This window comes from Porites lutea, chromosome 4 (assembly GCF_958299795.1).
Source record: "Porites lutea chromosome 4, jaPorLute2.1, whole genome shotgun sequence".
In the NCBI taxonomy this organism is placed as follows: domain Eukaryota; kingdom Metazoa; phylum Cnidaria; class Anthozoa; order Scleractinia; family Poritidae; genus Porites; species Porites lutea.
In genome coordinates, this window is record NC_133204.1 from 2322883 (window position 1) to 2338146 (window position 15264).

At 41.2% G+C, this 15264-nt stretch overlaps 2 protein-coding genes across 2 annotated transcripts in view; both read left to right on the forward strand.

The window, feature by feature from the left end:
* Nucleotides 1–15264, forward strand: part of LOC140933165 (uncharacterized) — a 115971-nt gene that overhangs the window by 71883 nt on the left and 28824 nt on the right. The gene's annotated exons all lie outside the window — the stretch shown is intronic.
* LOC140933162 (uncharacterized) overlaps nt 1–15264 on the forward strand; it is a 69375-nt gene that overhangs the window by 48855 nt on the left and 5256 nt on the right. Inside the window, exons 4-6 of the mRNA XM_073382677.1 lie at nt 9117–9502; nt 10264–11536; nt 13194–13291. Coding sequence (XP_073238778.1) covers nt 9117–9502; nt 10264–11536; nt 13194–13291 — 1757 coding nt within the window. The remainder of the gene's footprint in view (nt 1–9116; nt 9503–10263; nt 11537–13193; nt 13292–15264) is intronic.

Here is a 15264-nt window from a genome sequence, read left to right on the forward strand (position 1 = left end):
ACTTTTCAGTTGTCCAAGACAAAGAAATGTAAATTGCTCGGTGATCCGGTGCTATAGAAGGATAAATTTCGCTTTTCTTCACATGTTGTGTCAGATTTTTGGCAACTAGGAAAAAGTCTATTCTGGATTTCAGTTTTAACACTTTTGACTCATAAGAGTATTTACGTAGCCTCGGGTGACGTAATCTTTGAATATCTACGAGATCGAAAGCGTCCATAGTTGTCAAAATCAGGTTTCGATAATTTGTTGGTTTCCAAATTGTGCCACCAATTTTATCTATCTTTGATAGTGTGCAATTCCAGTCGCCTCCTACAATAAGCGTGGAAATTTCTGACTTGTCGATAAGGCAATTGTTTAAGTTTTGTAAGAAATCTAATTGTTCACTTTGGCTATTCGGGGCATAAATATTCACCAGTGATAATTTTAGAGAATTCAGAACACAAGTAATTAGCACGATCCTTCCAGCCTTGTCACTGAATGAGTAATCGATCTTATTTTGTACCGGGCGCTGATGATAAAGAGACGCTGAAAAAGCTCTGAACGCTGTTTTCAGCAACAAGTACTGTATCCGGCTGAACCACCAAATTCTGGCTGATCACGGGCTTTTTTACCCTGAGGCCCTTTACAATGACCTTGTTTTCGAGCTGACGCTTCCCCACCCCCCCCCCCCCCTTCCCCCGCAGGTTGAGAACGGCTCAGACACATCAAAGCTGGTCTACAAGACGATAAACATTTAGCTGCAGTGTGAGACAATCAGAAGCAAGACGTTGGCCTATGAGGCAGCCATCAGCGAGTACTCCAGCGTAAAAGCATTTGCTTATGTTTATGTTATTCGGGAAGAGGTGGTCACCTCCTCTTTGGTCACCAAAGAACACCGACGGCGAATTTAATGTTCGGGTCCACCCTCACACCGATCGCAGACATCTGGTTCAGGAAATTTGAAATGCCACATCTTCATAATCAAATATAAATGGACCCAAACAATATTCCGTTTAACGCTCTGATCGGGGGCCTTACGAACTCCAACTGCTCGTGAACCAACTGCGAGGCCCTTTTCGAGGCAAGTTTGACTACATGTTTTTTATATGCTTAACCTTCGTCTACAACAAAACCTACGGCGGGTTTGTGGACTTTGTTTGAGCAGCAATGTTTTTGTTTGTTTGTTTGTTGTTGTTGTTGTTGTTTTTCAGGGAACAAACACGTTTATTGTTTTCGGCAGTTGTGCTGCCTCTCAGCTTTTCAGCCCGCCATGCAGGTATAAGTGTTTGGGCTCTGACGCAACAAATCACAAGCATTTCAAAACAGCTCCGTGAAAATGTAGCCGCCATTGTTCTGTTTTATACTCCGTCGGGCAAAACCACGAAAGCCATCTTTGAAGATTATGCAGGCGAGCGTTCTTCCGAAGAGTACAAGAAACTGATAGCTGAACTGAAAAAAAAAATTGTCCTATCTGACCTTTGCCCTGCACCATACCTACGGAATCAAAATGCAAAATTGAAAACTTCAAATTAAGGCCGTGGCTGAACAAGATGCGCTCAACGAATTCATGCAAATGCTGGAGACCACTCCAGACAGCTCCAAACCCATTCTTGTTTCTCTTTCCCCTCCCAACAAGTTCCAGAAGAACGTGTGAAGCTGGCTGTTCTTGTTTCCAAGGGCAAACCGAACGAGGCACTTGTTTCCCAACTTACACATGAAATGATGAAACGCCTTTCAAACAGAGAGGTTAAAAAAAATTGCAAACGGTATGAGGCCTACGATGACAGGAAGACAACTGAGACTTTGCTTGCCAGCAAAGCCATTGGTATGGTTGTCAAAGTGGATGACGAAGAAGCTTTGCAAAAAGACCTGCAAGAAGATTTCGTTATTAACTCTCATTGTACTCTGTGGCTGGATATATGGTACTGCACTGCACTGCCTGCTTGTGGTTTCCAACGCCGCTATGATTACGACAAAACACGCCGACTTTGAGCCTGAAAACGGACCTGAAAAAGAACCTGATAAAGAACTTCAAAAACTTTTCACAATGTTATATAAAACATGAAAGAGAAAGCTGACGCACTTACTGAAGTTCCAGGGAAAGTTATGTCAAAGGTTCCTACAACAAAACCTGCAAAAATCCTGGCCGAGTTGCGGCTGGAAACTATTTAGCTGAACAAAACCGCCTTGCACGTGAGGCAAAAAAATAAAAGAAAACACGACAGCAGCCCCCACAGAGCAAAAACAGACCCCCACTGCAGAAAGCGACAGCTGAAAAGTCAACGCCTAATAAATTCTTGGTATAGGAGGCCTGGGTGTTTCCGTTCAAGGGCGTTTATTATCAGCGAGAGGCGATTAAGGCCACACTCCAGGGAAGCCCAGCGCGATTTGCTTAGTCCCTGTACGACGTTTTCCCAGTCCCTCTCGGTCAATTCACTTTGGTGACGAATCCGAGGCGAACTGGCGGGAAACGCCTAGATAAAAACAGAATGTGAAAGGGTGTGTTGCTTTTTGAAATTCAGGATGTTGTAAACAGCAGGAAATTATGGTTTAAAAAAGAACCTTGTGGATATTTGCGGGATCGATTTTTGCCGACCGACTTTGAAAAGTCATCAGAATGTTATTGATGAACAGTTACGACACGTAGATATATTTTTTAACAACTACAACTATCATTTGCAGTCTTTCCACTTTGAATTTGAATTCATAGTCCCGTGAAGATTGATTCTGCTTCGTGAATGTCATCATTCCAACTGAGCTATCGGAGTTTGCATGTCTTAACCCATTTAAACGATTGCGAATTTTCAAAGTGAAAATAGTACTTTATCGACCATCTTTGTAGTAAACTTAGAGCGAAAATCTTGAAAAATCAGAAAAACATATTTTCAAATATAACTCATTAGCTACGTATCGCAAAGTGCTCAGACTGAACCTAAAAGTAAAAATCCTATAAAATTCACCGATATTCACAGACTGAGGTGATGTGTGCATTAATATGAGAAGCATCAAATTAAATTCAACTTGGATGCTGCTGTCTAAGGATCGTGTTTGAGCTAATAATCAATGAAAGAACCCACAACAACAAAAAGACTGAAAGATAGTATTTTTTGAAAAAAAAAAATTTAAAACCTATTAATTAATCCTTAAAAGCAATTCGCGTAACACAAGCTTGCTAAGGCTCGTAGATCCGTTCACACAGGCAAAATTGGCTGAGAACATGGCAAAAATTGTTCAGCACAGGTCTTGAATCTGGGCGCTCAAGCCGATCTCAAAATGTACAAAACCTCGAAGATGAATTATTTTCAAATACATAAATTTCCATTAAAAACTGTTTTTTTTTTACTATAGAGTACAATATGCAACTGAAAATTCTTCAAATACTTCGCTGCCTGATTGCGTTTCAAAACAGACCAAGCGTTCCGATCGGCCGTGATGAAAATTTCGTGATTTCGATTTCCTCTAAGGACAATTTTGTAAAGAAAAGCCTTCCTTCCATTATTTTGAACTTTCTCTTTCCCGCTGTGTCTTTTAGCGGTGTATTTTTAACCTTAAAATGCGGAACACTCGTCTTATAAACCACCGCCATTGAACTGTCTCACTTTTGCCTCACTTTTGAGGATCATTGTCTAGGCCTCACATTTCCGCTTGGACCACGTGACCCAAAACGCTTTGGCCGGCGCGGAATAATGAGGTCTGAGGACTAGGCAACGGCGCGTGTTTTTGATCAAACTGAACCTGGCGTTGCCCCATGTGATCGAAAAACCACCCCTTATGAGAAATATTTTCTTCACTTTATATATACAATCAAACGTCCAATATTTTCTATTCTATATATAGCATGGCAAGTGTTGCTATCATGGCTGGCGGTTCTCAATTAACGCTGTTGCTTTCATCGGCGGCAATTATCTAGCGCGTTTTCTATCTGGTGATGAACCAAAGGCTTCCCTCGAAGAAAAAAGACGCGACGAAGCTCTCGAGGCTTACCAAGCCGCTTAATATGAAAAAGAAAGAACAAATCTGTTTGCCTGGATCGAAACCATGCAGGAAATAAAAGAGCAGGCCAAGTAGAACTTCACGAACACCGACTACGCCTCCAAACTGTACAACCAGGTCCACCAACATGCGTAACTCACCATTCCCAATGAACCATAGTTCTCTGACTTCTACAAACCCAGCGAACTGCAAAAACAAGGCAAATCTTTGTTGGCACCAACGCTTTTGCTTTTGGGTAAGCCGCTTTTATTTTTTTTTTTCATAAATTAAATATATACGATGAATGCAAAGCTTGAAAATATCTACTACAGCCCTCAAGGCTACTGGAAAGGTCTCGCTGCAATCTAACAGTTAGCCCAGGCGGCAAAAATTTCTGAAGACGTTGCGTTTCTGAAGTGGTTGATCAAGCAAGCCCTTTGGCAAATTTATCATCCAGCTCCAAAGCACATTCCTCGCGCCAAATTCGATGTGTCCACCTCAAATGCAGTTCACCAAGCAGACCTTTTTTTACCACATGACTCTCAAGGGCGTCGAAAAACATATATGCTTTGACTGTTGTCGATGTTGCCAGCTGTTTCAGAGAAGCTGAACAGTTGACCGCGAAAGAATCTGCTGAGGTTGCGAGCGCTTGCAAAATATTTAAAATCGAGGTCCTTTGAGATGGCCACAACTGCTTCAGGATGACCCTGACCCCTCATGGGTCCAGTCACCAAACAAATGGAAAAACACAAGGATAAACTTCTGACGTGGGCGCACGGAGATTCACCGGGACCAAGCGATCGTTGAAAGATTCAACCGCACCCTTGCTGAGCGCCTGTTCGGAAACCAGTATGCTGTTGAAATGCGGCTGCCCGCAGGCCAAAGATCTTCCGAATGGGTGGTTCGGCTTCCTGCTGTGATCTTTTCTCTCAACAACGAAGTCACTCGCCCCACAGTAAAACAGCTGAGTCCATCAAAGAAAAGACCGCTCATTCCAAGGCTTCAACCCCTTATCTAAGACCAATTGGCATCCGTGAATATGGCTCCCCTCCGCTGCAGTTGGGCGGTATCTCTACCAACCTGGCCATCTCGAAGGTGGGGGAAAAAGAGCCACAGATCTGGTCTGAACTTTAAAAGTGTTCCACGTTGAAAAAAAACAGCACCAAATGAATGAACGGTTCCAATGAACCAATTTTGTATTTTTGGGCGATGGCCCCAAACGTGGCTTCGTGTACGAGGAGTTGCTTGTCGTGCCTGCCAACACCAAGCAGCAAACGCTTCAGAGATATTCGATCTGCTCCGTGTGGATGCTGTCTGGCAGTTTCTTTTGTCTTTTGCTCATAGGTGAATATCACCCCTGCGTTTATTCTAATTCCTGTTTTCGTGACTTTCCCAAGAAATCCATCCAGCGCGGTTTTGTATCTCTCCCAGCTCAGTTTGTTTTGGCGCTTCGAGCTCTCTTTTGAGGCCACTTTCGCCTGTCCTTTGTAGTCCTGCACCGCGCAATTCCGCGACTATGCCGTCGAACTTCAGCTGGAACTGCCCTGGCTTTCGCGCTCTCTATTTGTCCCACGCAAACCATTCTTTTTTGCTTGCTCTGAACTCTTCTTTCATGTCGGGGCGTACTGCCTCTTCCGTTTAATCAAACGACAACCCGAGGTACAGGCTATGGGTGTCCATCAGGATCAGCCCGTAATCACGCCTGTCTACGAACTTGTCCAAACAGTCATAATAGGACTGTGGGTCCCTGAGCTTGGCCATCTGGTAGACCGTGATCCCAACTTTAAAAGACCTGTCAATTTACACTTGGCGCTTTTGCAGCTATAGTTTGTACACAATATCTTCCAAATCCTGAAACCACATCGATCGCAGATCTTTCCTCAAAACGCTTTCACTCTTTGTCTACTTCACAGTCGTCTGTCGCTCAAGAGCTTCTATGAACTTTCCATAAGAGCTGTTGTCCAAAAGCTTCAACACCTCTGGCAACAACGCCTGCTCTCGTTTTGATCGCTCTTGCGTCTTTTCCTCGTGACTTTTTCCACGAACCAGGTGAAAATGTTTTGTGGAACATAGCCAACGGTTTAGTGAACCACTGTGATTTCCAAACCATGGTCGCGATACCATTTCAGCATTGGCGCGAACAACAGCATCTTTTGGGCTAAAAGGGCGCCCACTAGCTTTTACAGTTCCTTGATGTGTTTGTACCTACTCCGCGTCAAATAGTCTTTCATGTGCCTCGACGCCACCCCGCTTGGAGAGGGTTTGTTGTAAAACAACGGCGGCATTTCTTGCAACTTCTTCCACAACTCTCTTGGCACCTAGATGTCTACCTCGGCGAATCCAAACCATCTGTTTCTGCAGAACTTCGATGAACTTTTCGACTTTCCCTGAGGTTTGTGATCAATGCACAAATACCTCCTTGCCACAGGCCATTGCCCCAACATTGTGCTTGGGTACAGCGCGTTGGCGTCGTAGCCCAAAACTCTTTGACACATCTTCGCGTCTTGGAATTTGTTGGAACAGATTCTCGTTTTACCCGCCTCATGCGTTCGACAAAATACCAGGCTTGGCACCTCGACAACCACGCCTTAAGGCCTCCTTCCCTAGGGCACACAACTATGAGGCGTCTCTTTTGTTCAGCGTGACCCGCGGGAGATATTTCATCGAGATCCCCGTTAGAGATACCGCTTCTTTGAAGATATCTGGTTCCTGCCTTTTGTAGAAATCTCGCATTGTCTCCAAAGTTTCAAGGAATTGCCCGACATCCAGATTGTTGTTAGAAGCGCAGCCAGTCCGTAAAAGCTTGTATCCCTTTTTAAAGTTAGATTCGCTGGCAATCATTGTACTCTTTTTCGGTGAGAGTCATCTCATTTTTAGCTTGGAGAACCACTGTTCGTACGGCGACAGCCCCGGGAAGTCCCACTTTTCGGCTGTCAAATCACTCGTAGGGAAACCACAATTTGGAGAGCTTCGAGCAGTACGTTTCACCCATTTCTCATAACTGACTGATGTAGTTGATGATGTCCAGAAACTTTAACGACGGCGGCAACATGTACATGACATTGTTTTGTTTTTTGGCCACTTCGATATCACTAGCTGTTTTGCGCGATTTGTCGACAGTGACGATGATAACTTTTTTAAAATTTTTTATTTTCGCAGTTCACGTCATCTCTATGCTTATAATTTTGTCGCGCACGGATTGCGCTGATCGCGCATGTATCATAGTGCAAACTCGGGTGGCTCATTGTATATATTCGATGGTGTCCGAAATCAGACATGACCTCATTAAAGAGACAAACTTGGTCTGCCTTGTTTTTATTGTTTTTGCGGCCGTTTTGGTAATCACGAACAGCTTTTGGCGATGAATTTCGACAGCAAGAGTATTTAAAAGAGAACATCAAATCAATCTGAACCTGTTATTTCAAATTAAATTAGAGCGAAAATCGAGTCAAGAAATCATTTCAGTGCGTTTCATTGACGAGTTTCCTTTAGGCCGCGTTTTATCGATGGAAGTGCTTGTCGGACTAAGTTCGGCTTTTTTACCGTCAAAACCTTGCTTTTTCTCGAAATCCACCGTTGAATTCATGTTACACCGAGACAAATGCACAACTAACTTAGCGCTTTTCCCGCAGATGGAACGAAAACCTAACAAGCAAAAGCATAAAGTGAAAAAAGATTCTTGCCCTCGATTGTGAAACGTAGCGGTTTAAAAAAAAATAGCGTGTTTATATTTAAAGCTACGTGTCCAGTCCAAATGACCGGAAAACCATTAGTTTGTCCGGGCAAATGGTCATCTTGGCCGGATATTGTCCGTTGAACGGCCGTTATTTTAATCCCTCTTTTAATAACCTGTGTGCAACTTCACTCACGTTGTGCGGACGCTCTTCGACTTTTCTGCTTCGACCCGAACTCAATGTTCCTCTGACTTCATAACGACGTGGTGGCGGATTCCCTAGCATGTTCGTCGAAAATGTGAATCCACTTCGTTGGGACCGATTAGGCTTGTCCACAGTGCATCGAATTGATAGAATCAAATCTTTCCAACCCCCTCACGGGTTTGATGTTTCGAATTTTGTTGGTACTCATAGGCCGCTTTGGCTGATGCTTCTTTTAAAGAAACGGATTCAAAAGTATGTGCTTTGTTTCCGCAGCGATCGGTTCATCCAAAATAATTTGAAGAAATGGTTCTTCACCCCGGTCCTGTAGAATCCACTCCACGTAACCTTCCATCGTGAATTCAAAATCGCCCCGCAGGTCGATGGGATCGTCCTGTGTGGTCATCGCGATTATGCATAGCTCAGCATAGCTCAGCAGATTATGCATAGGCTGCGCGAGACAAGTGTACCCGGCGGCCTATGGCCGCAGACACGTCAATTGCTGTTTTCGATCACAGCCAATGCGAAAATTCTTCTTTCCTGTAGGCACCTGCTCTCAGGTCTTGGTCCCGGATGACGTTTTTTTTTCCGCAGCCACCTTCCAAGGTGTGTTGTGCCAGTGCCGTCAATTTTTTTCCACCAGGGTGAGCTATTTTGAGTGGCGGCCGACATAGAAGAAATCATTATCGGTGAATTCATTTTCGAGAGGAGATGTCCGCGGCCGGTCGAGTGTTGTGCCGCGCCAATAACGTCGATCTGCGATGGGAGCCCAGAGGCCACGAGCTCACAAATAAGTGTAGATATTCTGACTCCCTCTCGACTACTACATTTCCGTGACTCTCACTTTTACAAGTATCGGAGCCAAGCTGAGAAGTACGGCTTTGAAGATCTTTGAACATGAGAGTTTTCTAATTCTCTTCAAATGATATGCACTCCTTGTTCAAAATAAATGAAAACGTTGTAAGCTATTGCCAGTGAGCTGTCATTATTTTTGGAAATAAGAAACACGATCAGTCATAAGTGAGTTTCTTAGCACCTTCCTTAAAATTAATAAATCTAAGGAACAAATGTTTTTATTTATGCAAACCTCTTTTTACCCTGATTACAGCTAACAGCTAAACTTGTTTTAATTTTTACGGCTTTGGACTACATTTTGGGCCGTTTTACACCTATCGGTAACCCCACTGACGTGTGCCACGCTCGTATGTGCTCTTTTTTATCTTTTATTTATTTTTTTTCTGTCTCACCAAAGAAAATAAAATAGCTAACAATGCAATTTTCATAATTCAGGCACAATTGGTTTGTTGGGGAAGAAATCCCCTCAGTTTTTCACTCACGGCCGCATGATGAGTTCTCTGGTGAGTCAACTTCAGGACACGCCCTTTTACGTCGACCAGAGGCACAAGAAAGTTTTTATCGACTTTGGCAACAGTTTACCTATACATGAAAATGGAACCCTGTACACGGATTTCAAAGACAGTCTTCGTGTTGCTTTGCCTGTTAATGAAAAACCCTCAATGACATGCTCTGACGATCTACTGTGGCTAGGTGAAGTTCACAATAAGTACCCCAGATGGTGCCAGAATTCCGCTGGGGTGCAGGTCTTCCCAGATCGTGGATTATTATCAGAAAAGACGATGGAAAAGCTTAAAAGCCATCCACTGGTTGTTGTTGAGGTACGTTGCTATCCAAGCAAGTGCAACAGAAAGTTTAAAAATTAAAATAAGTCACGTTTACACGTAAGAATACATTTAGTATAGACAATTCGACGTTGCATTATTTATACTATGTCTCTAAAAAGCTTCTCGAACCGTTGTTTTAAGGTCTTTATTAAATATAATTACTATAGAATAGGAAAATTACATTCTCTTGTATAGAACTACATCATGGTACCAAGGTCCAAACCAATCCATTGAAATTATTCCTGAATAATAAAAAAATGGAAGTGTCGAATTAAAAAAAGGCGAAAACATTAAGATACGGAAGAAACTGAAAGGAAAAATAGCAAGGGTAACAGGACTGACTAGAATCTAATTCGGTCTGTAATCATACGAGTGATTAACAAAATCGGACGACCGCGTAGCGAGAGTCCGATTTGTTTAATCTCGAGTACGATTAAAGACCGAATTGGACGACACAAAGTTCTGTTACCAATTAATCATAACTTTAACAAAATTAGCGATATATGACGCTCTTTTTTAAATCAAAAACAAGAAATTCCAAGATTTTTTAAAAAAAAAGCCATTTGAAGCGCGCGCGTGATGGCGCGTACTGTTCAATTACTTAGGCATGACGCGTAAACTGTCCTATTAAGGCTGAAATCAGGGTAGTTGATAACGAATCAGATTGGAGAATTTTGTTATAGTTATGATTAACAAATAAACACCCCTTTTAACAGTACTTAAAAATGGTGAATTTTGTTTCTCTGTATCCACAGGCGAGTGGGAATTTTCCGGACCTCAAATGCAATAATATATTGCTAGCCGAAAATCGAGATGGCATGGATATACATCCATACAGTACATGGACATTTCGTAAAAATCCAGGAGAAGCAGCAAAAGTTCAGCTGCTTGCGACGAAGTTTGGAGAGCCTCTCTCTGGTGCTCGAGTCAGACTTGATCCTTGTAACTGTGGAAAAATTTTCTCCGGCGGTCCAAAAGTTGGGCAACCTGCATTAGATGATCCTTCTAATTTAGGCACAGACAAAAACGGACTTGTAACGTTTGACATTGAAACAAAAGATCCGAAAAATAACAGGAGCTATATTGATGGACAGCTTTATCCTTTTATGTTTTCTCTTGAGAGTCAAAACAAAAGCTGCTCAATCATGTGCGAAAACGATACTTTGCAGTCGACGCTCCGTAACTTGTTGGTTGTTATTCATGTGTGGGATCAATACAAGACCAAAGGGGAGGAGCCTACCTGGCTGGATGATGTTTATCCCATCTTCAAACAATACGCTAATTTATATCCAGTAATGACAGATAACTTCGTTAATCTGGGAAATTATTACGACGTTATAAACCACAAAAATGCTATACTAATGAGTCTACAGCTACCCATCTCTCACCCGAATCATATGCCTGTTTCTCGCGACCTTTCCAAGTCAAAACGTCAGGTCATTATAGAATGGCTATCCAAAGACAAGCTTCCTTTTGGCGAGCCAAAGAAATTTTACTCGGTCGAACACCTCCGAAGAGACTTGCAGACTGCTTTAGAATTAGAGCATGCAACTATTCCTACGTACCTTACTGCTTTGGCTTCTATCAAGTCCAGCTACAACCTCAAAATCCAAAGAGTAATGAAGGTAGTAATAATTCAAGAGATGATGCATATGGCACTTGTTGCAAATATCCTTAATGCTGTCGGAGGCGAGCCATCTCTGTACCCAAAGAACTTCATTCCCAATTACCCTTGTCGACTTCCCGGGGGAGTACAGCCAGACCTGATTATTCCAATTGAAAAGCTTTCACTTGGCCTAATCAGGAACATATTTATGAAAATAGAAGAGCCCCAGTTAGAACAAGAACGAATCTCCAGCTTTGAAGATATAATTTCCTCGATAAAGTACAAAAAGAGTGTGGAAGGAGGCCACTGCCAGAAAAGCGAAAAGACGGAAGACTGCACAATTCAGGACTCTCAGGAGGATGAGCCTGATGATCGTCCATCGGGATGTCCCTTTGCATTCTCCAGGGAGCAATTTCTTAAAGGTTAGAAAATTTATCCCTAAATAAACATTGACAAATTTCTATTAATGATCTAAAAGAAATCTAACTGAATACCATTGGAAAAGAATTACATTTCTGCTTGACGTTGTTCTTTCTAAAAACTATTTCCTGGTAACCATCACAGAAGCGATTAATTGTCATCACCTACTTAAAGTAACAGTCTGGTACTTAGTTGCAAAGCTGTCAGCGGTGATTTAACAATTATTTGCCGAAGTCGGAGGTTGAGGAAAATAATTGATCTGCGAGAAACTGCCATCAAATCGCTATATTTTGCGATAAGCGAGTTCAATAATTGTCTTTTCCATTCGATCAGAGAGTTTGTTTTTTAATAATATCTCTGCCAAGAGTGATTGTAAGAAGGACAAAAGAGTGGTTTCATTAGTGTATGAGCAGAATATAATTTGCAGCCAAAAATGGTTGGACGACATTGCACATGAGCAGACCATTATTTGCAGGTCATGATAAAAAAGTATTCTCTTCCAACAGCCTATGGCTTTAGCTTCTAAACTATTCCACGAGTGCGCATTGGATACGAGATGGTAGATAGCCCTAGTTATCTCATATCCAACAAGCGCGACTGGAATTATAATAGTTTTGTTAAAAACGCCCCCAAAATATTGGGAATTCTTCCCGATTTTATTTGTAAAAACAACCGATTTTCATTTTTTTTTTTTAATTTTGAGTAAAAGCGTACTGTTACCATATTTGGGGAGCATGGTATAATGGCTTATTACACCATAATTGCTATGCCAATCAGAGCTCTGGAATTGCATTATCCAATGATTCAACTTTTAATAATAGCTATTAGTATCTACACACTCAGTGATCTTGGTGATTCAAGCAAACTGAATGGTTCGCTGTTTCGGACTGTGACGTTATGTTCACCCCGCTAAGTGGTGAATATATAAAAGCAGAAATCGCTGTCGTGAACAGGATGTTTTGCCAAAGTTTCAGAGTAAGAACCTTTTGAAAATACAAGAATATCCTAGTGTTGATGATTTTGAAGGTAAGAAAAGGCTTCATGGTGTTTAAACAGCGTGATTTATTGTAAAGTGATTTACTGTTGCTGACTTTTTGTACGATCGAAGCAATGTTTTAATTTTGCATATAATTACAAATTAATTTATGGAGAAAAGAGGAAGGCAAATATTTTCGCAAATTGTACGTGCCAGCAAGTTAACAAGGCAAAGAACACTGCAGATAAACAATGTTCACCTCGATCATAGCCGCTGTTGACAGCATTTGCAAGAAGCGACACAAAAGACTTTCTCATTCACGGTGAGTTGACAGAAACAAATAAAGCTCTTCGTTTCCTCCCTGAAAAAGGGGTAGTAAATTCGAAAGTTTATTATAAAAACTCTCGACGTTTTCTTTTAAACCATTGATGCTAAAGCTTACAAAGAGTTAAAACTGTGATTTGCCATGTTTAAAGATACCAGCTTTTGCCCATCTACTGTCTAGGGCTACGTGTTCACGCGTGTGCACCCGTCAATCGAACTAATCGTTTTTTTTTTAATGATTTTCTTTCTGATTCCGTCGAGATCACTTCGTGTGAATACACTGAAACAATTATGTTGTTGAAAAATCCCCTCGACGTAGTCTCGGGTAATATTCATTCTAAGAGAATTGCTTTCCATAGATTTTAAGGTTCGCCAACTGCGAGGTATGGTTGATCCGGTAAGTCACCATCTAGAGGAACTCATCCAAGAAGAAGGAAACAAGGAAGAAAAGAAACAGGTAAATACATTCTTGAATACTTCACTTTTATTGGCACTTAAGTATCTAATTTGATTAATACTTGAACTCACTACCGCACATATTATTAGTAGAGGAATAATGAGAGTTTTAGGACGAAGGCTATCCACCGATAGATTTCCCAGGGAAAGCCTTCTAATTTTCAAGAAGACTTGCAGATACAGACAGGCTGCATCTCATTAATATTCCACCAGTTCTATTTATAGGTTAAGGTTAGTGTTAGTCATGTGATTAATTCTCTGACGTACACGCAAATCCATACCCCCACCGTGGTACAAGGGAGGGGGGGTGGATAGACCCCTCTCCCCTCCCCTAGAGTTTTTGATATGTTGCAGTATTTCGAAACGATTTTACCTTCAGTGGAAAGCCTTTGATCTTCTCTACAAGATGAGGTATATTTTGTGGGAGATGGCGCTGCTGGGGGCCTGTGACGTCCCCAGTAAGGGTCGCCATCTTGCCTGCCATCTTGGATTTTACCAAGAATTAGAAATCAGGTTTAAACCGCGAGAAATGGTGATTTTTTTTGTGCTTGACATGAAAAATAACATAAATAAGCACTTTGCACGATTTTAGCCACAAGATTTACTTTTATTTTTGAAAAAAGTTGAAAAAACATGTACTTCACTCAAAAATGGCTTGACCAACTCCTACTTTAATCTGACGTCATATCTCGTAACCATAGAAAGTGATAATAATGATAATAATAATTGTAATAATAATAATACAATATTTTATGAGCGCTAGTTCCCAATGGTCCGAAAACGCTTTACATAATAAGCATTAAGTAAAAATAAAGAGATCCCCCTAACAAAAACTAAATTAAAATCCTATAAAGCTACATTATCGACCTTTAAAACATCAGCATTCTATAAGACAGCATCGTGAGAAAGTTCTAAAAAGCCAAGTCTTATGCATATAGACTTAAAAGAAGAAAGGGAATTACAAATTCTAACTCAATGGAAGTGCATTCCAAACAGAGGGTGTATTAATAGTAAAAGACCGGCCACCATAAGTCTTAAGATTAAATTTAGGTGAAGAAAGTAACAATTGATTAGAGGATCTAAGAAGTCTACCAGGTGTATAAGGCTTGATAAGATCAGTAATGTAGTTAGGTACAGCACCATGAAGAGCCTTATATGTAATCACCGCAATTTTGAAAGTTATCCTATATTCAATAGGTAACCAATGAAGCTGGATAAGCAACGGCGTAATATGTTCATGTCTACTAGTAAGGTGAATAAGCCTAGCAACACTATTTAGGACATACTGCAAACTTCTAAGATACACTTTGGCTGACCGTAGAGCAACGAGTTACAATAGTCGATCCTTGCAGTAACAAATTAAAGGCATGAATTAGAGCTTTGCATGTATCGTGAGAAACAAAATAGCGAATCTTAAAATATTGCGTAGATGAATAAAAAAGAAGACTTGCATACAGCAGTAACTTGCGGAACCATCGATAGAGAGTTATTTAAAATAACCCCGATATTTTTAGCAAAAGTTGAAGTCAACAGTGTCAGAAGCAATCACCAGGTTATTTTATCGCAGGACGTGTGGGGGATACGAGGCGTTCTAGTTCATAATTATCGGGTGCTTAGTGAGAAATCAGCCTGAAGGTGTTCTTCATACGTTCTTAAACTTTGTTTCAGAAATACTACACATAACATGTTACTAGGGCTTTAGTTAGCTTATTTTATCATAAATAAATAAGTAAGTAAACATATCAGCCAATTTTTATAAAATGAAAATCTGTCAGGTAGAAAACTAGTAAACATTAACGAGTAGAAATGTAACATTAGTTTCAGCATTTTTAAAATAATTCTTACAGTCATGCTAACTCAACCGGGGCCACCATTGACTTGTCAGCCAATCAAATTTGGTTTCATGTAGTAAAGACTCCAACGGCTATGCAACCAGCAGTCAATCACATTGAAGGTTCGGATTTGAAATTGATG